At 44.5% G+C, this 23,656-nt stretch overlaps 2 protein-coding genes across 6 annotated transcripts; both read right to left on the bottom strand.

Annotated features, from left to right (window-relative positions):
- Positions 1-1,014: 1,014 nt before the first annotated feature.
- atxn10 (ataxin 10) lies at positions 1,015-10,138 on the bottom strand. 3 transcript variants are annotated; one of them, XM_076051697.1, is made up of 11 exons: positions 9,963-10,135; positions 9,195-9,365; positions 8,379-8,455; positions 8,185-8,281; positions 7,855-8,019; positions 7,650-7,730; positions 7,111-7,267; positions 6,849-6,966; positions 6,044-6,219; positions 4,061-4,124; positions 1,015-2,675 (listed from the first exon to the last, which is right to left on the bottom strand). In XM_076051697.1, the coding sequence occupies exons 1-11, from the start codon at positions 10,127-10,129 to the stop codon at positions 2,491-2,493; spliced, it is 1,458 nt and encodes a 485-aa protein (XP_075907812.1). In that variant the 5' UTR covers positions 10,130-10,135; the 3' UTR covers positions 1,015-2,490. The 3 variants fall into 3 exon arrangements, with proteins under 3 accessions (XP_075907812.1, XP_075907813.1, XP_075907814.1); XM_076051698.1 differs by lacking the exon at positions 4,061-4,124 and having other exon boundaries at positions 9,963-10,137; XM_076051699.1 differs by lacking the exons at positions 1,015-2,675; positions 4,061-4,124 and adding an exon at positions 4,131-5,638 and having other exon boundaries at positions 9,963-10,138.
- A 720-nt stretch (positions 10,139-10,858) lies between these two features.
- On the bottom strand, positions 10,859-22,727 carry LOC142877198 (fibulin-1-like). 3 transcript variants are annotated; one of them, XM_076011624.1, is made up of 17 exons: positions 22,521-22,727; positions 22,176-22,281; positions 21,395-21,536; positions 20,393-20,546; positions 18,896-18,964; positions 18,265-18,354; positions 17,810-17,944; positions 17,577-17,714; positions 17,213-17,356; positions 16,483-16,605; positions 16,242-16,367; positions 16,047-16,166; positions 15,817-15,948; positions 15,607-15,730; positions 12,623-12,759; positions 12,109-12,258; positions 10,859-12,006 (listed from the first exon to the last, which is right to left on the bottom strand). In XM_076011624.1, the coding sequence occupies exons 1-17, from the start codon at positions 22,573-22,575 to the stop codon at positions 11,867-11,869; spliced, it is 2,085 nt and encodes a 694-aa protein (XP_075867739.1). In that variant the 5' UTR covers positions 22,576-22,727; the 3' UTR covers positions 10,859-11,866. The 3 variants fall into 3 exon arrangements, with proteins under 3 accessions (XP_075867739.1, XP_075867741.1, XP_075867740.1); XM_076011626.1 differs by lacking the exons at positions 10,859-12,006; positions 12,109-12,258; positions 12,623-12,759 and adding an exon at positions 13,983-14,064; XM_076011625.1 differs by lacking the exons at positions 10,859-12,006; positions 12,109-12,258; positions 12,623-12,759 and adding an exon at positions 14,073-15,043.
- Between the last annotated feature and the right edge of the window lie 929 nt (positions 22,728-23,656).

The following is a 23,656-nucleotide window of genomic DNA, read 5'->3' as shown; positions in this document are numbered from 1 at the left end:
GTTTTTTAGGTTTGAGAGCTGTAAGCTAATTGGAACTGTGCGCCTTTGAGTCAATCTTCCCCTCCTCACCGAAGTCGACTGAGATGCGATCTGAGAATTCAGACACAATCTTTTCCCGAAAGGAACTCGGAAATGCGAGGCAGTCACGGGGTGGGGGTGAAGGAGGGGTTAAAAAAGCTTCAGAGACGCGCCAGCTTGTGTATACCGTCACTCTCCGCATTTCTCGCCTCTCCATAGTTCGTCGAGACAAAAGGGCTGCGTTTTAGAAGCGCGCTTTAATGACCTTCTATCAAGCAACTGCAACTTTGTCTGTTCGGTCCGACTGCTGCTCACAAACATGAAATGGTTGTTTTGTTTTTAAACAAATAAAAATTGAGTCTGTTTTTTTTTTTTAAATGCCTCTTGAGTTTTATGTCACATTTCCCCTCTTTTACAGTTACACACAGTCACACACACACATAATAAAGCCGTGGTATAGCCCGCCATGCGGGAACCTCTGGCCCTGGCTGACACGAGGTGAGCAGGCGGCAGCGACCGTGCCACCTCATTCAAGCCAGTGGCTGACTCGCACAGCCTCCTTCCTGTGGGCCTGAAAAGCATTGCAGCCAGCCAGTGGAGCGCGAGTAACGGCTGTTTTGTTAGCCGTCTGAAATCCTGGGGACCGGAACCGAGTAAGCTCCCCTTCACTATGCCGGGCGGATTGAGGGGAGAGCGGCGGCCGATTGTTTTTCGATGCGTTTTTGTCATTAAAAAAAAAAAAAAAAGAAAGAAAGAAAGGGGGAGAAAAAAAATCAGAGGTAGTGCAAACAGGGTGGGGCAGGGCGTGGGCGGGACCGCAAAGCGCTGCTTTGTCGAGGTGTCAAAACGGCTCAGCTTAGCCTGCAGATTAATGCTCCCGGTCTCGCTCGGCGTGGCCTTGCTCTATCTTTGACCTCGGCGAGCTGCAGCCACAGCACATGGTTTCATTTATTTATTCTTCTCTATTAAAAAAAGATAAAAGATTGCAGACGGTACTCCAGGTACAAGTTTTATTTAGAGGATGTCAAATCCTTACAAGATGCAGAAGGATACGCAAGGGGTAGAAAAATGAACATATTATTAATAACAAATATTTGTCCCAGGGGCGACAAAAGTCATGTTAAACAAACACGGCCGTCTGTCCACAAGGTGGCAGGTGTGTGAAAGTCAGTCGCCTGTCTCCGACTGGAGCCCTGTAATTCTTATGCCGTTAATAATACGCTGATGTGTTAAGATCACGATGATGTCTATTGGGAAGACAGACTGTTACCAGGAAAATAGAAACAAAACAAAACAAAAAACTCTTGACCTTAAACAGCATTTTCAAATTAAGTCCAGACATTGAAGAAGTCTACTAAACAGTAGCATGCAGCATCTCCAGGACAAAACTCATTAATACTTTCACAAAATAAAAATCAAAGCAGAACTGCACCTGTGCTTTCCTACTTTGTTCCTACTTCAATGTTGACATTATTTTACAGTCCTCTGCCCCCCCCCCCCCCCCCCAACCAGGTTAGTTTAGTCCATTCATATAATAAACATCGCCAAAGCTATTAGTCCCAATGCGTTGCAATTATGTCTTAAATAGAGATGAGAAATTGTTTGTGCAGAAAGGTTGACTATCGGAAGGCATTCACAAGTCTCTCCGATTGCTTCAAGTCACAAATGGCTTAGAAAGCAATACAAAAGCGAACCAGCTCGACTAAAACAGTATTACTACCATGCAGGTCAGTATTACTCAATTATTTCATTTTCCACTTATCAGTTGCCCGACTGTGTTCATGCCATTAACGACAGTATTTGTATGCACCTATTTAAAGAGTTTTGAATGAGGATGGAAAAAGACAAAGCCTGTAAGTGGCCGACACTAGTGGGGGCTGCGGGTGGGGGTTGATTACATCACGTTCTGTTCACTCTCCGTTCCTGGGTTACAGCAGAAGTCACGGGCAGCCTGGGATTAAACCCTGACCCCTGCTGAGAACGTCAGTGTGTGCGAGAACTGAAGGGCCCGGACGCTGCGGTGCTCTTTTGTCTTTGGATTAAAAAAAACAAAACACACAAAGCGTCCTTCTTGCGAAGGTGCCAGCGTGTGCTCACCTCCCCCAGACTACTAATTTCCCATTGCCTAGGTCAGGCTTTTATTATTGGTCTTTTTTAATATGTCAAGAATGTCTTTTAACCTCCTATTAGCTAGAACACAACCACTAGTGAGAACCTAAAGCTCATTACAAATTCCTAAATAAATAAAATAGCTTCCTAAGACACTTTTTCCCCCCGCGTAATCTTTTGCCAGCTGCGTTGTTAATTGTTAGAGGGAATGCAAAACATGCAGCTGTGGAGCAGCTCATAGACATCACTTTAATTGCAGACGTCACACGTGAGGTACATGTTTTCGCACGTGCGCATGCACCCCGCGTCCTTCCTGCAGAAAGACTAGTCGGCATGAGATTTTTATTCTATTTTTTTTTATCTTTAAGAGTCCTTCCTCGTGGGTTTCAGCAGCAAGCTTCCATCTCGCTCCTCCACCGCAAATCCCAGCTCCCTGAGGGCGGAGTAGTCGGTCGTCCCGCGGCGCTCCAGGCTGGCGACCAGCTCCTGGTTCTGTGCGTTGTGTTCAAGGAGGTTCCTGATGGCGAAGATGGCCCACTGGCTGATAACTGGAGGTGTTTGGGGGGGTTAAGGACGGTTGTCTTTTTGTCACTGGATTTGACAGGGAAGATATAAGGCATACCACGGACAAAAAAAATCCACTTTTTTCCCTACTTCTGAATCTACTGACTAGATCAGGCATGGGCAAACTACGGCCCGGGGGCCATATGCGGCCCGTTAAGCGTTCTAATCCGGTCGCCGAACATGAAGAAACGACATTAATAGTAAGTAAATGATGAAATAGCTGCGTTTCATCCATCGTTTCAGTGTTTCAAGAGTCATCTTAATAAAGAGCTAAATACCCTGGGGCTTCAAAGACACACATTTTGTTGTAACCCTTTTGTTAATTTTAAATCGACATTAAAGCACGGTTTCTACCTATCCCATTATATATATATTTTTCACCTATGAGGTGGGTCACCAAAACACTTCATCTATCTGCTCCTGGTCCGGCCCCTCTGTCACACTTTACAACCCATTCTGGCCCCAGGAGTCAAAAAGTTTGGCCACCCCAGGACTGGACGATCATAAGATGAAGCAGAGCACGTCAGCGGACAAAGGCCAAGGCTCAGACTGGAGGCGACCTGGCGCGACGCCCTTCCGTCAGGCCAAGGTTAGGGTTAAGAAAAACGTTAGTGGGACGCTCGGCGGGGGGACGAGTGCGCTGCGAGAAACATAAATGGTTGTCGTTCTCACGGGTTTTCTTAAACAGCCGTGAAAAAAAGGGGGAAGGGAGGGCAAGAAAAACATACAGCACGGAATTATCACTGTCAGAAATAATCCAAAAAATTGGCCCCCGTCGCGGTGAAGTTTACCCAGCGTGACACAACGATTGTATGGTAATTTCTGAGGCCGAGTTAGTAATGCTCCTCTATTTGGATTGCATCATGTTTGAGGTGTTTGGAATATTTCGTTCCTGCCCGCCTGTAAATATGAGGCTATGAAAACATTTCAGTGTGGAGTGGGGGGGAATAATTCAACACAAATGAAGAAAAAATAGCCACTGTGGACTGGACGACGACCGGTGAAGTTGAAAAAACAAAACAAAAACAAAATTTAAAAAAAAAAAAAAACGCAACCCAAAAGCAAATTGACTGCGAGCTCAATTTCGTGTTAAGATTCCAAAAAAGCCTGGTTGTCCAGCTTTAAACACTGTGGCAACGAAATACTGACACAACGCTTATTTATGGTTTAAGAAAAAAAAAAAAAAGAAAAAAGGAAAAGAAAAAGCCACCAAAATTTCCTGGGCAAAAGCATCAAGTGTCAGTAAAAACGATTCACAGGGACTGAGGGGACGTCTTGGCAGGCACGCGGACAATGACTCGGGTAAACTTGAATCACGGTGCATGTAAACAGACGAGTTGTTTGTCTTTCCAGACCATTGGGAGGATACACGGGTTGTTGCTGTCTATGTTGCAGTTGTCCAAGATGAGCGGGACGCCCTCCAGGTCTCTTACCTAAGGGAACCAGACCTTGAGTCAGACCCACTTTCCACAGCGTTTTACAGCAGTTCCGACGCTTTACTGCAGGATGTGGGCGACATTTATGTTGACCAAGGTCCTGCTGATGATATGGATCAGGACGGAGTGGTCGCACTTGATTACGCCTGTGATGTCATCCTTGCGGCGCGGCGGGGCTCGGAGTGCGACCGTTAGTGGCCGATCGAGGCCGCTAATGGCTTTTAAAATAGAGAAAACATTTCTTTAAAGGGGTAAATGTACTAAAATGTCCCGCAGTTTTTTTTTTTTTTTTTTTTTTTTACAGGGCTCATTATTATTATTAGTGTTTTTCTTTTATAACACACGCATGACTATTTTGCGATGCTATTTCCGTACCCTTACGTGTTTCAACGGTAGCTTCCGTCACCTGGGTGATGTTGTGTGATGCATTTATATCAGCTGTCGGTCCACCCCTCCCTTCCATGACGTCGCTCCAGGTATGGGAGAGGCTACAACATCTCAAAATAGTGTAATACTGTGTCTGTTCTAAAAGAAAAATGCTAATAACAACATTTACCTTATGAAGACACAATGAACCCTTTTCAGCTTTTACGGGGCTCCTTTAAGGCTTGAAGTCAGGACGGGGCCATCAGCTCTGTGTCAAGGGTAAGGCTCCATATGCTTAATTATTGGCCCCCGGTCCCCCACACCACCCCCACTACCTCCCCTCGCCGCTGCGGTTGAACCTCTGCACGCGGTGGAGCTCCAGGAACAAGACGACGTTCCGGCTGCCAGAAGAATGGAAATGTCATTTGCGCCGTTTAGCATTTTCCAATTTTCTTTCTTTCTTTCTTTCTTTTTTTTGAGGACACGCTCACATCCAACTTTGCTTAGGTTAGAGTCCAGACCAATAAAGACGTGGACGGACAGACGGACAGACGGACGGACGGACGGACGGACGGACTGCCAGCGGGATCTAAAATTGCGATCTCATCCCCAAGGTGAAAGGAGGAGTGACATTGGGTTTACTGGAAGGGGTGAAAACTGATACGGGGGTGATTTCTGACCGCCGTCAGACCACAGATCAGCATCCATAAAAATGACGGCGAGGCCAGCCGAAGGTGGCCATCCCGCAGGCATTCCACAAATCCCTTCCTATTAGGCGCTACAGGGTCTACACAGGGTGCCACCGGTCCAGGTCCAGGCTCCGGCTCCGACGCTCCAGCTCCCCTGGTATTTATTGCCGATCTGTTCTGTATATTAGTGGCAGGAGGAGAAGGTGGAGGCGGTGGAGGGGAAGCAATGAAAAGGACTTGAAGTGAGGAAGGAAATGTTTAACAGAAGGAACCCGAGTTGTTGCGGGTCAAACTCCCCGGGACGACTGGAGCTGAAGATGTGGCACCTTTTCAAAAGAAGTGATCAAACAGGGTGACTTTAACAGGGCATTTGGCTTCAGTCCAAGCAGGTTTTTGCTGCCACTTATGTTTGACCGTTGCCGTGAGTGGAGGAGGTGGATTGAGCGAAGGTACGAACTGAGGAGGTGAAGAAAGGCAAGGGTCAAATACATGGAGTTGGTTGGATGAGATCCACAATGGTTTGGGGAAAACTGCCGCTACCGAGTCAGTTTTGGGAATGAGCAACTTCAGTATGAAAAGAGTGATCGATATGACTGGAACCTGGACATTCTGGTGGAGGCTGTATTTCAGTTCGGAAGACACTTGAGGGAGTTTTCTGAATTTCTACGTCACTCTTCTCTGGGCTAAGGGAAAGAGGATTATATGTGTACACATCTTTTTTTGTTTGGATTTTTTGCTTTTATAAATTTCTAGTAATATATCCAAGTGGACAAACTGGATGAAGACAACATATTTCAGCTCCACTGATCAGACTGACTGACCTTTGAAATTTTGGAGGCCTCTCACTGGCCCGTCCATTACCTTGTTTTGGTTGGCGGTGTTGCCGTGACACAGGTTCCCGATCAGCCGGATGAGGTGGGCCTTGAAGCTGATGACGGGGGAGTGGGCGGAGCAGTCGCCCTCCGCGCTGAAGTTCTGCGCGGCGCTGAAGACGTTCTTGCTGGCCTTTCCAATGGCGTGCACCTGCTCCAGTAGCTCTGCGTGTACGGTGTGGAGAGACGGGGAGGAAGAAAAAATAAGAAACAAACAGATTTAAAAATGTAGAATCAAACAATTTAATTATAAAAAGTTTATCATTATTATTATTATTATCAATATTATTATTATTATTATTAGTAGTAGTAGTAGTAGTAGTAGTAGTAGTATTAAAAGATGGACACAAAAAGGTTTAGCATTGACAGTAAAGACTCCTCTGCGAATGTTAGGTCTTTATTCTAATATGAGTCGCCCAAACTTCAGTCATTGACTCATTTGATGGGTATATATGTGTGTCTTAGGGCTTAGGGATCAATGGTATCGGAACCAAGGTGAGTATTGGTATTGGATTGATATTTGCATGATAAGATTGATAATTTTGTTTCAAGTTTCTCTAGCTCTCTATTATTTTACTACTATTATCATTATTATTATTTTATTACTTTTACACTGTTAAATTGTTTTGTATTGTAGTTGGCTCCTAAAAAAACACATTAATTTGCGTGATGTGTCCTGTGTTCTCACCATGATCAAAATCAACAAATTAAAGGCACAATCGCAAAATTAGTCAACGATCATGACATTTCAAGGGAAAAGTATGGTTATCCACCCCCAGAGTGTCTCCACTCACCCACGGTGGTCTCGAGAAGGTCGGGGTAGTCCTGCAGGAACATAAACTGCCTGAGGTCCGAGGTCATTTCACACAGGACATCCAGCAGACTGATCACAGTCAGCGCCTCCTGCAGGACCTGAAGGGGAATCGCAACAGGCAGGCAGGTTCATACTCAGAGCCACTGGGCAAAGACTCGGACACTTCCACCAGGGAATGCCAAAAACAGCACAATGCAAACGGAGGGGCTGGAGTCAGAGCCGGCCTGCCTCACTGTTCGTACCTCATCGCTGGAAATGGAGCCGGTGGCGAGCGTCAGCACAGCACCGCAACCTTTCTGGAAGGAGCCGGCCAGGAAGTGAGCCACAGCGGGGGGGACGCCGCAGTTCTCAGAGCCCTCCTCGTTCAGCTGCGCAGAGATCAGCTCCAAAAGGGTGACTCTGAAACGTGAACAAACAATGCTGTCAGATTTCGCCTTGAATGTGGCCGTGCAACGTGGACAGCAAATAATAAAATAATTAAATCGTGGTTCATTTAGTTTAGTTTTTAGAAGTTTTCTGAAGACATGCATGGAATATTGAAATTATTGTAAAACTTAGAAATCACAATTGAACTGGTGCATACACTGCTAATTTTTTTGTCTTTTTGTAGTTCGGTGTTGGCGGCATTTGCTGTGTAATTACGATTACACAGCATGACATTATTTGAAACCATTGAAAAATCTCAGCTAGATAACTCAACATTTTGAACCTATAGAAATTAGTCAGACTATGAAGGATTGCAGACATCTTACAGCTGTCCCAGGGAACAACTGATCAGTACCTTTCATGGTGAGACATCCCACAGTACATGCTCTTGACCAGGGTAGAGGATTTGAGGAAATGTTGGGTGGCAATTAAAACACTGCAAAAGAAAATAAAACAAATGCCAGCAAAAACAATTCAGTTTATTCTGAAGGGAATTGTGTGGGAGATTTTATTTTTATTTTATTTTTTGTTTTAACTGCTCAGCAGGGACATGTGCTTACGTCCAGTCCAGGTCAGGTCGGGTCCTACACAGCTCCATCACCTTGAACGCTACCAGGATGTTCTGCGGCTTTGACAGCTCCTCAACTTTGGCTTCATCCAGGCAGGTGTGGAGCACCATGGCGGCGTAGCTCACTGCTTTCTCATCCTTGACGCTGAGCAGCTGCCTGATGCAGTAATGAATGTGGGTGAGGCGAGGAGACGGACGACTTAAATAACATAACAATTTGAAATGTATGTTTATCGTTGGTTTTAAAGTATTTAATACTACATTTTCAGCATTGCATACCGCAGCGATCATGTCACTGTGGCGTGGAGCGCATAACACTCACAGGAAGAGATTCGGGAAACTCTGCCTCCAAATGTCGTCTTTGCACATTTGGTTCCCAACCGCCAAGTTACCCAGGAACTGGATGGCGCAACACAGAGCTTGGCGACAGAAGGTGGTGGATGATGGGATGAGTTAAACAAAGGCCACATGGTAAAGGCTGAAACGTCTTAAAATGAAGGATCAGTCAGGGCAAACCTTCAAACCTGCCATCCAGATTGGTTGTTTGAAGAAGCGGCAGTAGTTTAAGGGAAACGTCGACGAAACCAAGATTTCTAGGGGAAGAATAAGGCGCACGTAAGAAACACGTGATGCACGCTGGTGTCACGCGCACACACAAGCATCGTGGCAACAAACTCCTTTTGGAATTTACAAGGCTGAATTTTAGACTGAACGTAACTGATGAATTAACTTATTCCAACTTTCAAAAGGCTACATATTATGTCCCGAATTCAAAGAATGTGTGTGTATGTGCGTGCGTGTGTATACACACACACACACACACACACACACACACACACACACACACACACACACACACACACACACACACACACACACACACACCATATCATATATCATTATCTGTTTACAATGAAGTTTGTGCAATGACACGGCACATTTGAATCATTGTGCATTCCCTGCGCCAGCCTTAAAAAGTAGAAAGAAGCAAAATAAGCATATTAAAATATAAAGAATAAGTTGAGCATAGTGTGAAGTGTTGTCTAAAATAACAAAAAGTGATTGCACAAGACACACGGTCTCTCATGATTATACTGTAGAATTATATACCACAGAAATTACTATTATATGCTGATGTAATTTATATGCTTATTCTGATACCTTTTGCCAAGACTCTGACAGGGGCTGGAAAGAAACGTGGAAATGTGCTTCATCAGTGGAAACACCCACTGCTCTGTGGTGTCTGAGGTTACACCCGATGTTCACTGCAGCAAGCAACGGAGCGACCGTCTCTTTTCTTTAATTCTTTAGCCTCATCACCGCTTTGTGTACCTGATCGCTGTCTGGTTGCGGCTGCTCTGCACGCAGGCGTTCCTCTGAGCCCGGAAACACTCCGCCATCAGCTGCAGCTGCAGCTCCTGATCACCAGCGGTGCTGAAATCATCAGACAGCCGGGACAGGACCTGGTAAAGAGCGGCGAAGGCTTCCTCCTCAACAGAATCTCTGTAAATATGAAGCAAGCGGATTACAAACTGCAAATCGTTTCATATTCACCACTGATTATACGTCTTTGTTAACTGTGTGTGCGTCTGCTCATTTTGACTGGGAGTGATTCAGTTGTATCATTGCCGTGGTTACGCGTCGTTGTCCTCCACAGTCGGTAGTAGTTGCGACACTGCATCTGCTTAATTCATTTATTCATTCATTTACTTTTAACTGCGCTTCATTACATCATTACCCAGTATCACAGGCGCGCTCTCGCCTGTGTTGGGGTACATTTTACGGTAGGCGTGAGGTCGGCACGACTGCAGCGACGATAACATGACCAATGACGGTAAAGCAGCCTTTTTTTCTGACAGCTCTGCAACTTTGCTGAGTTGGGAAAGGTACATTTAAGTAACATGACGCAGACATATTAAGATATTAAGAGTGATAAACACGAAGTGGCCATAATAAGAGTAAAAGGTCCCCTTTTTTCAGCCAACGGAGGGTGATTTTTGACAGCACGCAAAAGCTAAACGTCACGATAGCTTAGCAGACAAGCAAACACCCCGGACTTTTAAAAAAAAAAAAAAATGCCGCAAAACGCCCAAGCCTCACCTGTACTCTTTGTCCCGCAACGCTGTCGTGAATGTTTTTAGAGCCTGCAAGTGCTCGGGACAGTGCTTTTCATTCAGACTGCCGGAGAACGACGCCTTGAAGTCCATGTTGCTGTGGGCTAAAGCTGCCATGTTTGACCGACCGAGACTCGTGCAAGGGTGGGACATCCGGACCCGCTTCTATCTCACGATTGGTCCAATTCCTGGGTTAAGGCGGGGTCGGAGCATGTGCTCCTGTTTTCATCCGCTTCACAAGCAACTTGCGTGAATTTCAAAATTAAACCGATCGTTTCTCCATACTATACATATCTATACTAGTTATTTATGTTGTAGTAATAAGAATACTACTGATAATAATAATAATAATAATAATAATAATAATAATAATAATAATAATAATAATAATAATAAAGGTTCCGTGGATTCAATATGTTGAAGCGTACCACAATTCAGACTTTTTGGTTCCACCGTTGTTGTGCACCAAAACACCCATTGTGCGGTTTCTGTATCTCTGAGTGATGGTTTTTCAGTTCATGAGTCATGCACTTGTTCATAAGTGGAAGACAGTTGCTTATGGATGTAAGACGTGTTTGTGTCATACAATGTGTCATCTTTACAACTTGGCATTAGAATATTCAATTGTTCCCAATCTCATAAAAAGCTTTTTTTTTTCTTCTTCTTCAACTGTCAGATTGAAACTGGAAATGGTGTGGCAGGGCTGGAGAATGTGAGGAGTTTAATTTCAGTGAGGGAAAAAAGCAGGATATTCAATAAATTTAAGTTCCTCTGCAGACCTCAGTTATGCTCACATGAGGGCAGCTGATTTAGTGTGCAGTGGTCGATGACAGAGCTCCGTCACTCAAAAACATAAACACAATTAATGGCAAGTAGAGTCTTTATTGCTAACAGATGTTCATACAGCCGGAATCAGTGTCATGAATTGGGCAGAACAAATCAGAAAAAATACAAAAATGAAGTCAGTACACAAGGCTTTTGTTTCACATCTGGTACATCATAGAATATAAGCTGGGAGTAAATATTAACATTAAACTAACTGTCAATTATATTGGCACTCATGGTTGTCTGAATCCAAGTTGTAATTTAAAAAAAAAAACATACAGAGCAGCACTATTTTCCGTGTAACCCTTAAAAACAGATAACTTTTAAGACATCTGGGGGCTTTAAGGGAAGAAATCACTATTTTACGGTGTGTTAATAGTTGAGCTCAGGCAAGGCCGGCCAGTCATTTGGTCTCCCTCCTTCGTCTCAAGAGAAACATTTCAACAAGCATCAGATTGACAGACCAAAGATTGCGACAGATATTCATGTTTTCCACATAAAGTACAAGAAACTAATAACGTCTCTGTCGCTCCAGATGGTTGCCATTTGTGGTTTTTCATGAAATGCCTCAACGACTATTGGATGTCATGAGGAATACGTTTTAATAATTATGATGATCCTTTAAAGTCTTCCAGCAGGCTAAAGCCCTTTGTTTCTTTTTTTTTGACACGTTCAAATCCTATAAGGTCTCTTATTGCACCCATTTTCATACTTTATGCACTGTTTCGTCCCAGTTTCCCATGCAGCAGCCTTGTATGATGAACTCTACAGATCTCTGGAAAACCACATTTTCAGACCTCTGTTTACACGTGAGGCCGTGAACCTGCAGATGTACCCAGGATGTACAGAGAAGCAAGACAAATAGAAATAGGGTTTGTTTTTGTCATTGATCAAATACTATTAACATTCTCATCAGCCTTTGCTGAATTTGTTCCGGTTAAGCATTCATGTTAATTTAATGCCCAGCAAGACAGGCGCTCCACTGGATCCTTTAAATAATTCTCAAATATTATACAACACAACTTCTTATTGCTGGTGCCCCATCTTTCACTTTTCACCCTCAGATTAGAACGAGAACTCTGAAACAATGACGTGGATGAAGACTTCGGAGGAATGCGTCATGAGGCCATACTTCATATACTGAATTTCCACATCTAAATCAATGCTCCTAGGTCCAGGAATGGGATTCAACTGCCGAACCACACCTGGGTGGGAGGAGACGTGGACACAGAATGAAATGATGAGAGAAATGGTGAAATACATCTGTTTGAATCATCGAGTGTGGCTAGGGGGGTGATACTCCTTACCCATGATATATCCATCAAAGGAGCGCATTTGCACATCGAAACAGAACCGGAACTGGATTTGATGTAGAACCTTAATTACAAAGCTGACGTAGGCGTAGCTGGGGTCAGGACCTGGATCAGCCAGCATGTTTGTCCGCAGGAAAACCAATTCTGATGGAAGAAATGGGATTATATCTCTGCAAGTGCAATTGCAACAGAACCACAAAGCGAGATCTGGTACTCAAGTAAGGCATTTATAATTGAAACGCACACTTAACAATAGCACTCTGGGATGAAAGCGGGAATTAAATCTACAATAGTGTGCTGTATAAGCTTTATCACTAAACTTGAAATAGCAACGTGTGCCATTGTGTTGACCGTTTCTCTCACAAGAAAAGCACAGAGGCCCATAAAAACATGGTCAATAAGTAAGTTGTAAGTTTAAAAATGTTGTCATCACAGCAAATAAAAAAGCCTCCTCCGCTTATCTGGCTGTTTGAGTGACACAACCGCAGAACAGACGTTTGCATCTTACCCTCGGGCCCGCTGAAGTGCATGAAGGTTGGCAGGGCGAGGTTGATGTGGCTGATGAGCAGAATGGGTTGATTAAAGCAGTCCGCGATATTGGCTGGGCAGTCCCTGCTGCAGCGCAGGCTAAGCGCGAGATCTTCTCTGGAGACCGGAAAGGGGTGATGGAAGGGCAGACTGACGTGATGAGAATTTTACGGATGTTGCATATGTGTGAAGACAACAGAATGCATTTTTTTCTGTACCAAACGGCCACCAAAAAGAAACTTGGCAATACCTGAACAGCCAAATCAACATGGTTATCCAAAGATTATGTGTCTTTAAGAGGGGCCAAACCTTAATTCCACATCGCCCCCGAAAAAAAAATCCCTGTTCTGTTGAGTTTCCTCAACCCGAGGAGAGGCACACTTTGAAAGCCAACCGCAGAGAGGAGCCGTGCCATTAGTAGTGCGCAGGTGAGACCAAGTTGTTCCAGTGACCAGGAAGCCAAAGCCACAGAAAAACACTCTTTTTGAAGGAAGGAAAGCAGTAAGACTTGATCAGCATGTGCCCTGTCAATGGGAATGATCACAAATGTCTTAGACAAGACTTAGCCAAAGTTTTTCTCTTTTTTTCTCCAGTAAAGTCAGCAATAACTTCTGGCAAAGACATCTTTCAAAATGTGACCCTCAGACCAATTTAGACACACTGTGCATTTCCCAAATATTTCATTTTAAATCATGGATGAATGGACGCTTTAGCTTGTTCACACTCCAAAAATTTCCTGGACTACAGTGAATGGGCTGCTCGTATATAGCTGAGCAACCGTGCCACTGTTCCACTGGAATCCCTCACAGCAAATTAACTGATAACCACTTAATACCAATAGTCTGATCACCATCCATCACACTAGCCTTAATACACAAACTCAGCCCCTGTGCTGACTGAACCTGAGACTCTCTCTCTGTCTTTCTATCTGTCTTTCTCTCCTCTCTCTCTCTCTCTCTCTCTCTCTCTCTCCCTCTCAAAAAAGGGAAAACAACGGCTGCGCTTATTTTTCTAGTAATCTGTCCTGAAGAGATTTCTCCAATTCTACGGCAAAGCTGCTTGGAAGTGAACGCTGGAAAAAATTGGTTTCAGCCTTTAGATATGACCACAGAGGAAGAACCGCCAGAGTGGTGGCAGAAACACGAAACGGTGCCAGTGTTTATGCACAGTTAGCTAAGACGGAGAGGCCGTTTTTTCCCTGTCACTTATTAATTCCAATCCCAGTGAAAACGCACACAGATGCCATGCATACAGCGCGTGAGTTACGGCTGTCATCAGTTTAAATGAAAGAATAAAGAGGAAAAAAAACCTGCAACTGCACCGCGAAAGCGGCCACCAACTGCAAAGCGAGAAGGCTCCATCTAGTGGTATGAGATGTCCTTTTAGTATTCCTGTGCATGACATGGTAGACAAAACCCAGTGCTGAAAACAAAAGGATTCCTGAAAGTTCTGTCATTTACAATTCAGTCAATTCAGGCATTTGGCGAAGACAGCTTGGTCCACAGTTTATCACAGGGCCACTTAAAGACAAACAAGCATTCACACTCGCACTCACACCTGCCAATACCTAATTAACCTCTCTTTTTTCAAGCCAGAGTAGATTCCTGAAAAATGCCTTGCGCCAAAATCAGAACGTTCAGTTACTTTTCAAAGTTACTTTTAAATCACAGGTTTATTCACAGCTCAGAACTGAATCTCACCTTACCTTTGTTGTGGGCAAAAGAAGAAAGAAAGATGCCTTTATTGGAAATCATATTTTGGTGAATGCACAGAGCCAACAAAAGACGCAGGCAAGAAATGAATGGCAAGCAAAACAAAAAAGGAAAGGTGTAAAAATAAATATTAGGCATGAAAAAAACAAATCAAATTTGGCATTGGCGACAATGATTTCACATGGTTTGAAAATAAAAGTTTGAACAAAAAAAGCACAAAAGCAGAAAACATAGAGAAGAAGGGGGATGGAATCGAAAAAAGCCGTTTTTTCAAGCTGTTCCTTTACATGTCAGGCCTCGAAAAAGCAACAATTCTCGAGGGCCAGATGGAGTGCGCGTGCGTGACAAACACCGCAATCTTGGCCATGTACAGATGTGTCGTCCCGTAACGTGTCAGCGTCATCTCCACGGTCAAAAAGAAGTCCCGAGGCCGGAACAAGGGCCGGCGCAGCGAGACTTCTCCACCGTGAGCGTGCTGCCTCACGCCAAAGTATCCGTCCATGTCACCGGAGACTATGCGGAGCGCCACTACGTCTCCCATCGCCGAATTGGAGGGTCCCATCCGAAAAATGTCTGCGGGGACCGGCGTGTTGTCGGGAAAGCTGATGTTGTAGAAGGAGATCCTCAACGGCCGTGAGAAACAGGACGACGGGTTCTGCGTGAACTCGCAAGTGGCGCGATCGCAACGGCTGGAATGGTGGGGATAAAATGAAACGCTGAGTGCTGAACTGGACAGGAGACATAGGAAATGCATGGACCAAGTGACGGAAGGACAGAGGAAAGTGGTTAAGAGGAAAACCCTGCAACCGAGACCTTTGGAGAGGTGTCCTTTGAAGCCAAACATCACCACAGGAAGTCAGAAATAAGACGGAAAGAACCAAGTCCGGCAGGGTCAGCCAAGAATAATAACCCATTCATTCATCCATCCATCCATCCTTTATACCCGCTTCCTCCTGCACTCAGGGTTGCAGGGGTCTGCTGGAGCCAATCCCAGCTATCATGGGGCCAAGGCAGGGTTACACTCTGGACAAGTCATCAGTTCACCTCAGCGCCACAGAGAAAGACAACAACAACAAACAAAAAACATACACCCATTCACACTCCCACACACACACACCTACAGTCAATTTAGAGTTCCCAGTTCACCTCACATGCGTTTTTTTGGACTGTGGCTGGAAGCCATAGCACCCGGAGAGAACCCACACAGAGTGACACAGAGCCATAGCAACAGCTTATCTCAAGCGTGTCTTACCCTGTTCCTATTTCCCGGTAGTAGGTAGGACATTTGAAGGAAAGGCAACGGAACCCTCCCTGGATGTTGAAGCACCTCTCGGTATCGGTGCAATTGTCGCTCTTGACGACGCACTCATTGATATCTGCGAGGTGGAGGGAGACGATTGGTCAATGGGCTGTATTTCTCGCGTTCAAAATCTTTCTCTCACGCGAAGGCACCCCAACCCACCCTGGCACGTTCGTCCGTCGGCGGCTAGAGTGTAGCCTGTGGGCGGGCAGGTGCAGATGAAGCTACCGTTGGTGTTGGAGCAGTGGTAGGCGCACAGGTGATTGTCGGTCTGCAGGGCACACTCGTCGATATCTTGCAGGAAGTGTGATGGGTGGGGTAGGGTGAACAACAACAACAACATAAGCCCAACGCTTTGGCATCGGCAATTAGCAATGGAGTACCAGCATTACCATCGCACAAGCTCTCATTCTTCTCATTCTTCTTGTAACCTGGTTGACAGTAGCAGCTGTAGGATCCGTACGTGTTGGTACATTCCTGCTTGCAAGGACTCGCCTCACACTCGTTGATGTCTGTCCAGACACAGGCAGACGTTTTCTTTCCAAGGCCATTCAAAAAGATAATGTTTGGAGAGTGTAGTGGTCTACCTTCGCAGCTTCGCTCATCACGGGCGAGTCTGAAGCCGGTGGTGCAGCTGCATCGGAAGGATCCCTCGGTGTTCTCGCAATTGTGGGCGCACATGCGTTTGGGGTAGTTCAGGCACTCGTTCATATCTAAAAGAGGTCCAGATGGGGACGTTAGCGACGAAGTCCGACATTCATGGCCAAAACCCACATAGTAGATTACGCATATTGCTCCAAATAAGTGAAAAAGATTAAAAAGCTTTACCTTCGCAGCGCCTGTTGATGGTGTCAAAAATGAATCCATTTCGGCACTGGCAGCGGAACGAGCCCACCAGGTTCAAACAGCCATGGGTGACGCAGTTGTCACCTTGGCGGCACTCGTCAATGTCTGAAACAGGAAGCACGCATAGTTGGAGTTGGGATTGACGTGAAAATGGGAATGTGCAATGTGTCTCTCGCACACTCGAAATAGTCCAGATGTTGAAAGAACTTAAGGATTCAAGTCCTCGGTGAACACCAACGATTTAGTATGGAAGCGCATTGTATTCAGTGGATAAAAAAAAATGGAGGCACCTCATCTTGTAATTATCAGATCAGGATCTTGTAATTAATTACGAGATTTCCTTTCTAATCAGTGGGTAATGACGGCACTATCACAGTTAATCTGCTATTACGACCTTTCGGTTTGAGACACTGTTAAATACTTGCATTTCTTAAAAGTGAGTATGGTGTTAATATTAGTATGTCAACACCGCGCAGGCATCTCAAATCGTTAGGATTGTTCAAGCGGAAAGCCCAGTTTGATGTCCTTATCTCATGATTACACGATCTTTTCTCGTAATTATGAGATCAGGTGCTTATTTTTTTATTTTTATCCAGTGAATGCAATGCTTAGCACAGGCTTGGCAAAAAAGACATTAGTGTGCCAGCTTAACATTATCAACCGCTAGCTAGCCAACCTGGCTTTTGGCGGGAAAAATTCACAACGCATTCACCTTCACAACGCGTGCCGTCGTCGGCCAGGTGGAAGCCCCGTCTGCAGTTCAATGTGTTCCTGCTGCAGGTGTAGGAGCCGGCTGTGTTGCTGCATGTCTGGGACGGCGGGCACGGGTTGACGTGGGTGATGCACTCGTTTATATCTGATGAGGAAAAACACACGTCATTGGCTTGGCAAATCTGGATAGTGAAATTAAGCCACATCTCTGTTGAGCCACAAGTCAGAAAAATAGCAATTCTTCCTCCTGAAGGTTTGCATTCAATCTCATCTTTCATGGCTGAGAGGTTTGTGAGACTTTCGGTGGGACTTTCCTCCATACACCCAAAAAGAATCTTCATACTCGAGGACGACATGAAGCTCACCAATGCAGCTGCCAACGGTGTCCGACATGAAGCCGCCCCGGCACTTGTCCTTGGGGTCGCAGCGAAAAGAGCCCAGAGTGTTGTTGCAAACAAAGTCTGGTCCGCAGTTGTGGGTGCCCAGAGCGCACTCATTGATGTCTAAAGCAAAAGAGCAGAGTCGCATAGAGAAAAAAAAGTCACGTTTTCAGTGTTGACTGAAAGGGTTGCATTCCCGGCAACGGTCAAAGAGTTACCTTTACAGGAGTTGTCCCAGAGTTCGTAGCCAGTGCCACAGATTTTTTCCCGCCGGCAGCGAAAGGAGCCCTGAGTGTTGATGCACACTCTGCCAGTTGGACAGTGGTGAGAGCCGTTCAGACACTCGTTGATATCTGGGGGTGGGAAGTCGGGCGTCGGGACAAAGGAATTAAAACATTTTTCCAATGGCAAACATAAGGCCCTCAAAGCTATCACGGCCTTTCACATTCATTGCTGATAATGCAGTAGTTCAGCATGTTCAACATGCAAGGATTCAGCACGTTCCAAATATTTTGAGCGCATAGAAGCATGAGGAAAGTGTAGTACGCTCCTTGCAGTGCTTGCTCAAAATCATGTAACACTATATAGCGAATTACTCACTGCTTCCCAGGAAATAAAGATGATGCTTTCGACAATCTGTCGATAGAGTGTTGGGATCTTTTCTGTTGCCTACCCTCACAGCTCACGCCGTCCTTTTGCAGCCGATAGCCATCGTTGCAGGCACAGGTACCGTTACCGACACACAGGTGAGCGCAAATTGAGTCTGAGAGCAGACAGAGAATAAAAGGGGAGGCATCACAATGCGAGTGTGTGTCATTGTCAGTTGTGGGAAATAACAAAGTATTTACTTCGTAGTTACTGTACTCAAGTAGATTTTTCAGCCATCTGTCCTTTACTTAGTTGAGTATTTCTATTTCTGATGACTTTTTACTTTTACTCCCTACACCTGTACAAACATATCTGCAGTTTCTACTCCTTATATTGGAGTACAATATAAGTACATAAGCATTTTAGTTATTGTTGCTTGAAGTGGAGCTATTTGAACTATGCTGCTATGTAGTTAAATGCAAAACTAGATCTTATTTTAAAGGGAGCCGAGTACCTCGGCTTTGGGGTCACAAATAAGTTTGTTTTCAGCATGGAGAAAAATAAATATGGAGAAAATCTGGTTAAACGTGTAAACATCCAATAATGGCTCACTGGTCAAAACTACTACTGATGACAAAAGTATAGAATGTTAATACTTTTGCCACCTCTCATCATCATTCAACACATATTGAGTTGAGCCAATAAAGTTTTCTGACCTCCACAGGTCTGATTTCTTCCCTGGGGCCTGGTCGTAGTCGTGACCGCTGGCTTTTCCGTTACCGGGTCTGCAAGAAAAACGCTTTGGTGAAATCAAACACAGACAAGAAACCCACCACAGTGTGAAACTTTAATGAAACTCTAATCGAGCCATTAAAGCTGTAGTCCCTCCCACTTTGCGGTCTCCACCGGAAGCAGGTGCAACAGCCAAAACGCCGAGCAAACCCGGCAACGGCAGTTGGCGCAGGATTCAGCATTTGGTGGAGTGTGGATGTGTGTGCGTGTGGATTAGTCCTGAGAATACGCCTGTGACCCAGTCTGTCTGGGAGCAGCATTCTGCACCCCAGCTGCCACCCCGAGTCAGGCCGCTACGGCCAAGCCTTTGTCCCTCCTGACGCTAAATTACTTCTTTTGAAAACTTTTAAGCTCAAACAACAACACAACCTGTCTTCTGCAAGTTCAGAAAAATCTAAATCTGTTGAAAAATCTGAGGGTTTTGACCTGATTAAGATGTGGACAGATCCTGTCAAAGGACATAATAGAAAAGCTGTGGAGCAGCAGCCTTCTTTCGGGTCTTTTTGTGCTCGCTTTTTGTTTAGTTTTTTGGGGAGTGGATCTAAGTGAATTTATAATTCTAAGAAATGCTAAGACTTTAAATGGGTGCTTTGGAGTCATGAAGCATCATCAATTAGCTTTTATGCTGCCCTGTGAAACTTTGCAAACATCATGAAAGCTACTTTCTCTATAAAACCTTTTTTTTTGCAGAAGCCCTGTGTAGGACACCGTTATGCATTTCACACATTTCTGTGAATATTTCATATTCAGGGCGACACGGTGGCGCAGTGGTTAGCGCTGCTGCCTCACATCAAGAAGGTCATGGGTTCAATTCTGGGCCTGGGACCTTTCTGTGTGGAGTTTGCATGTTCTCCCCGTGTCTGCCTGGATTCTGCTCAGGTTCTCCGGCTTCCTCCCACGGTCCAAAATCATGCATGTGAGGTCAACTGAACACTCTAAATTCTCTGTAGGTGTGCATGTGAGTGTGAATGGTTATTTGTTTCTATGTGGCCCCGCGATGAACTGGCGACTTGTCCAGGGTGTCACCCTGCCTTCACCCTAAGACAGCTGGGAGAGGCTCCAGCAGACCCCCGTGACCCTGAGCTCAGGAAGAAGCGGGTATAGAAAATGAATGAATGAATGAATTTCATATTCATGTTAGGTGTGTAGGACTAGATGCTGACAGACAACCACTGATTCAAAAACAAAAATCAGATGATCAACAGCATTGTTTTTAAACACTGCAGGACCACTAAAGGATCTTTTAAAACTCTAAGATCCTTTTTTATAGCCTTAAAAAATCCAAACAAGATAAGGAGTGCTTTAAAAACCCAGGTGGCGCCCTTTTCCCGGCCACTATTACACGTGTGTACGTGTGTGTGTTTTGATTGTATTGTGTGTCAAGGCGCAGGGTCTCACATGGCTGTTTGTGTCTGTTTCACCTTTGTGCTCCGGATCGGTTTCCTTGTTTGTGGCATTTCTGCAACACGTCCTGGCGGCGTGCGCGCACTGCCTGCTTAGCATCAGGCCAGGAAGATCGCAGCTGGAACTCAGCTTGGCCTCCTCCAAGCCCAGCATACAGCAGTCGCAGCACATCTGAACCAACAAGGGGCAGATAAAAGAAAATTATACGGTGAGTCAGCCAGTTGAAATAACGTATACACACATCAGGAAAAGAAAATGTGAGGGAAGGGCCGGAGCAGGAGCAGATGGATGCAGCGTTTTGGTGACCCACCTCATAGGGGGGAAAATATACCATGGGATGAGTAGAAAACATGTGCTTTCATGTCAATTGAAAATGAACAAAGCATTGCAACAAAATGTCTTTGAAGCCTTACTGTGTTTAGCTCTTTATTAAAATGACTCTTAAAACACTGAAAAAAATGGATGAAATAGTTATTTTCTGATTTACTTACTATCAATATAATTTCTTCAAGTTTGGCGGGCCGGATTAAAAAGCCTAACGGGCCGCATATGGCCCCCAGGCCTTGCTTTGCCCACGTCTGGTATATATACTTGTAGAGGCCAAAGGTAACTTGTAGTGGTGTAAAGATAAAATGATTTGAATCGGTTATCGGTCTGTGACGTATGAGATCCGAGTGCATCGGTTCCATTTGTATTGAATCGCACTGAACCGAATCGGATCGAATCATACCAAATTATTAACTATTTTTTATGAATCGTCCTTGAATCGGAACGTAGCTTGTGAGTCGAGATTTGAATCGGATCGTTTTGTGAGTGAAAGATTCACACCCCTAGTAACTTGTATTGATCTCGTGATGTCTGAATAAATTTGGTATTGAAATATCTTTGCAGGTTTATCTTTTCCTGATGTGTGTATACATTCTTTTTGGCTGACTCCCTCTCTCTCTCACTCTCTCTCTCTCTCTCGCTCTCTCTCCCTCTCATGTATGAAGCTAAAACACGCAGATGACGCAGACAACCTTGGAGGTGTCTTTATCTTTACTCCAGGCCCTCCCGCTGAAGAAGGGCTTCTCACAGCTGCCCTGTTCCCGGTACATCGTGATGCCGCTGTCGCAGAGTTTGTGGATGATGACTGCTTTGCAGCACTTCTCCTGGACCATACTGTAAAACACACACACACACACACACACACACACACACACACACACACACACACACACACACACACACACACACACGCACGACTTCACTTCACTTCCTCGCTCAACAAATGTTCCCCCCTCCGACTGCAGCCATGTGTTTCGCCAGGTGTTGCGCCGTTCCAATAATCACCGCCTCTCGTGCTCAGACAGTCAATTGGGAAGGCGGTTCCTTAAAAAAAATGCTCCAGGGGCCACAACACCTTGCTATGCAGTTACCTGGAGGCTCTTCCCTTTTATATGGTAGCTATGGGATGGTTGGGTGTTATAGGGTTAATTTCAAGTTAACAATCCTGCTTTTGATGATGTAATATACAAATATGGGCTTACATGCCTTTACAATCTGAAGGCCCAATGAGTGTATGTGTGTTTAATTCTATAAATCCTGTCTGCTGTCTTTTCCACTTTTCATCAAACTAAGTTAATGACTAAATAAATGAACCTGCTTTTCACCACTAGAGTCCGCTAGATCGTACGCACTGGCCCTTTAAATTGGGATGGACGCTGCAGCACATTGCATTCCCACTTTTCAAAGGGGTTCTGACCCTTCCTCGGCCCAGAGGAAAAGGGTCCCCGGCGAGGGAAACCAGGTGTTTCTCACCTGCAGTGCAAGTTATTGGAGATGATGGGGAGGGCTACACAGTCGCCTTTTAAGATGCCTCGTTCCCTGCCACGGCCACAGCACTCCACAGAGGTGAGCTTGCTCCCTGCAGGGGAGGAGCACAGAGTTTAGTTCCAGTGGCAATATCAAAATAGAATAGCAACAGACTTTTATTATATCATTGTGAGATGCACAACGAAATAAAACAAAGAGTCAAGGTTTGCCCCCCTTAACTTGCTAACCATCATTTTAAAAGAAAAGAAATTTGAAAAAATATGCAAACAAATATTTAAACCAGCAATGTCAAATTCGGCCCACTTCAAGTGGCAGTTCTACTTGTCTTACCTTCTGCGCGCAAAACTCCATAGAGAGGAATCAAAACTAAGATCCAACTCGCCATAGCGCCGCTTCTCAAGTGCTGTCCGACTCTGGATGTGCAATAATTCTTCGGGAAAACGCTTTGTAGGGTGATCGGTAGTGAAACAAACAAACACACAACTTGATGCAAGATGCCCAAGGCGTGTGCGTCTTCCACTCTCTCTGAGACGGAGCTATGTACCGGCCGGATGAGGCGGGTTAGCGACCAGGTGGGCGGCGTTGCGAGAGGGGGGGGGGACTTAACAACGCCCTTCCCTGATTAAACGACAGATTCATTTCAGTTTTAGTTTACATTTGTTATTTTATTTAATGTTAGATAATAGTAAGCCGTTGTTGCTAATAAGTAAAATGTTGTTTGAGGTTGTTTTTTTTTTTTTTTTTTTTTTAATATTTAGCCAATACTTATGCTAATTACAATATTTCATACCATTTTGTTTTTTTTAGGCTGTTTGGGTTTGTACCAACTTCAGGATGTACACAAAAGTTGAATAAACGTAAAGAAACAAATAGGTTATTTATTTACTTTGTTTTATATGGTTTACATCAACTCATTTATTAATTAATATTTTTTTCAAACGTATTCACTGCCAGTCAAAGGTTTGACACATAATTCTGATTTAATGGTTTTTCATTGATTTTCATTATATTTATATTTATTTACATTGTAAATTGTCACTCAAAGCATCAAAACAATGAGTGAACGCTTATGGAATATGTATTAAAGAAAAGGTCTGAAATAACTCAAACAAGTTTTATATTTTAGATAATCTAGAATAGCCACCCTTCATGTAAAATATATATTACATAACATTCAGTTATTGATTTTTTTTTTTTCTTTTGCCACATTAATCCACGTCTTGGTCATATATTTGATGTCTTCAATATGTATCTACAGTGTAGAAAGTAGTAAAGATAGGGAAGAAACAGATGTGTCCAAACTTTAGACTGGTAGTGTAAATTTGACTTTAATCAATGTTTTATAGCTATGACGGTAGAGCTATGGTGAACTTTTGGTGATCTCCCAACTGATGGGAATAAGAATTTTCACAAAGCATGTGCTAAACACATACAGTTGTGGGGAGGAGCTCGCCGTGATGTCACAA

Source organism: Nelusetta ayraudi, unplaced genomic scaffold (assembly GCF_046127955.1).
Source record: "Nelusetta ayraudi isolate G7.1 ecotype Tasmania unplaced genomic scaffold, CSIRO-AGI_Nayr_v1 ptg000135l, whole genome shotgun sequence".
In the NCBI taxonomy this organism is placed as follows: domain Eukaryota; kingdom Metazoa; phylum Chordata; class Actinopteri; order Tetraodontiformes; family Monacanthidae; genus Nelusetta; species Nelusetta ayraudi.
Note: the sequence above shows the minus strand (reverse complement) of the source record. Positions and strands in the feature narration are given on the sequence as shown.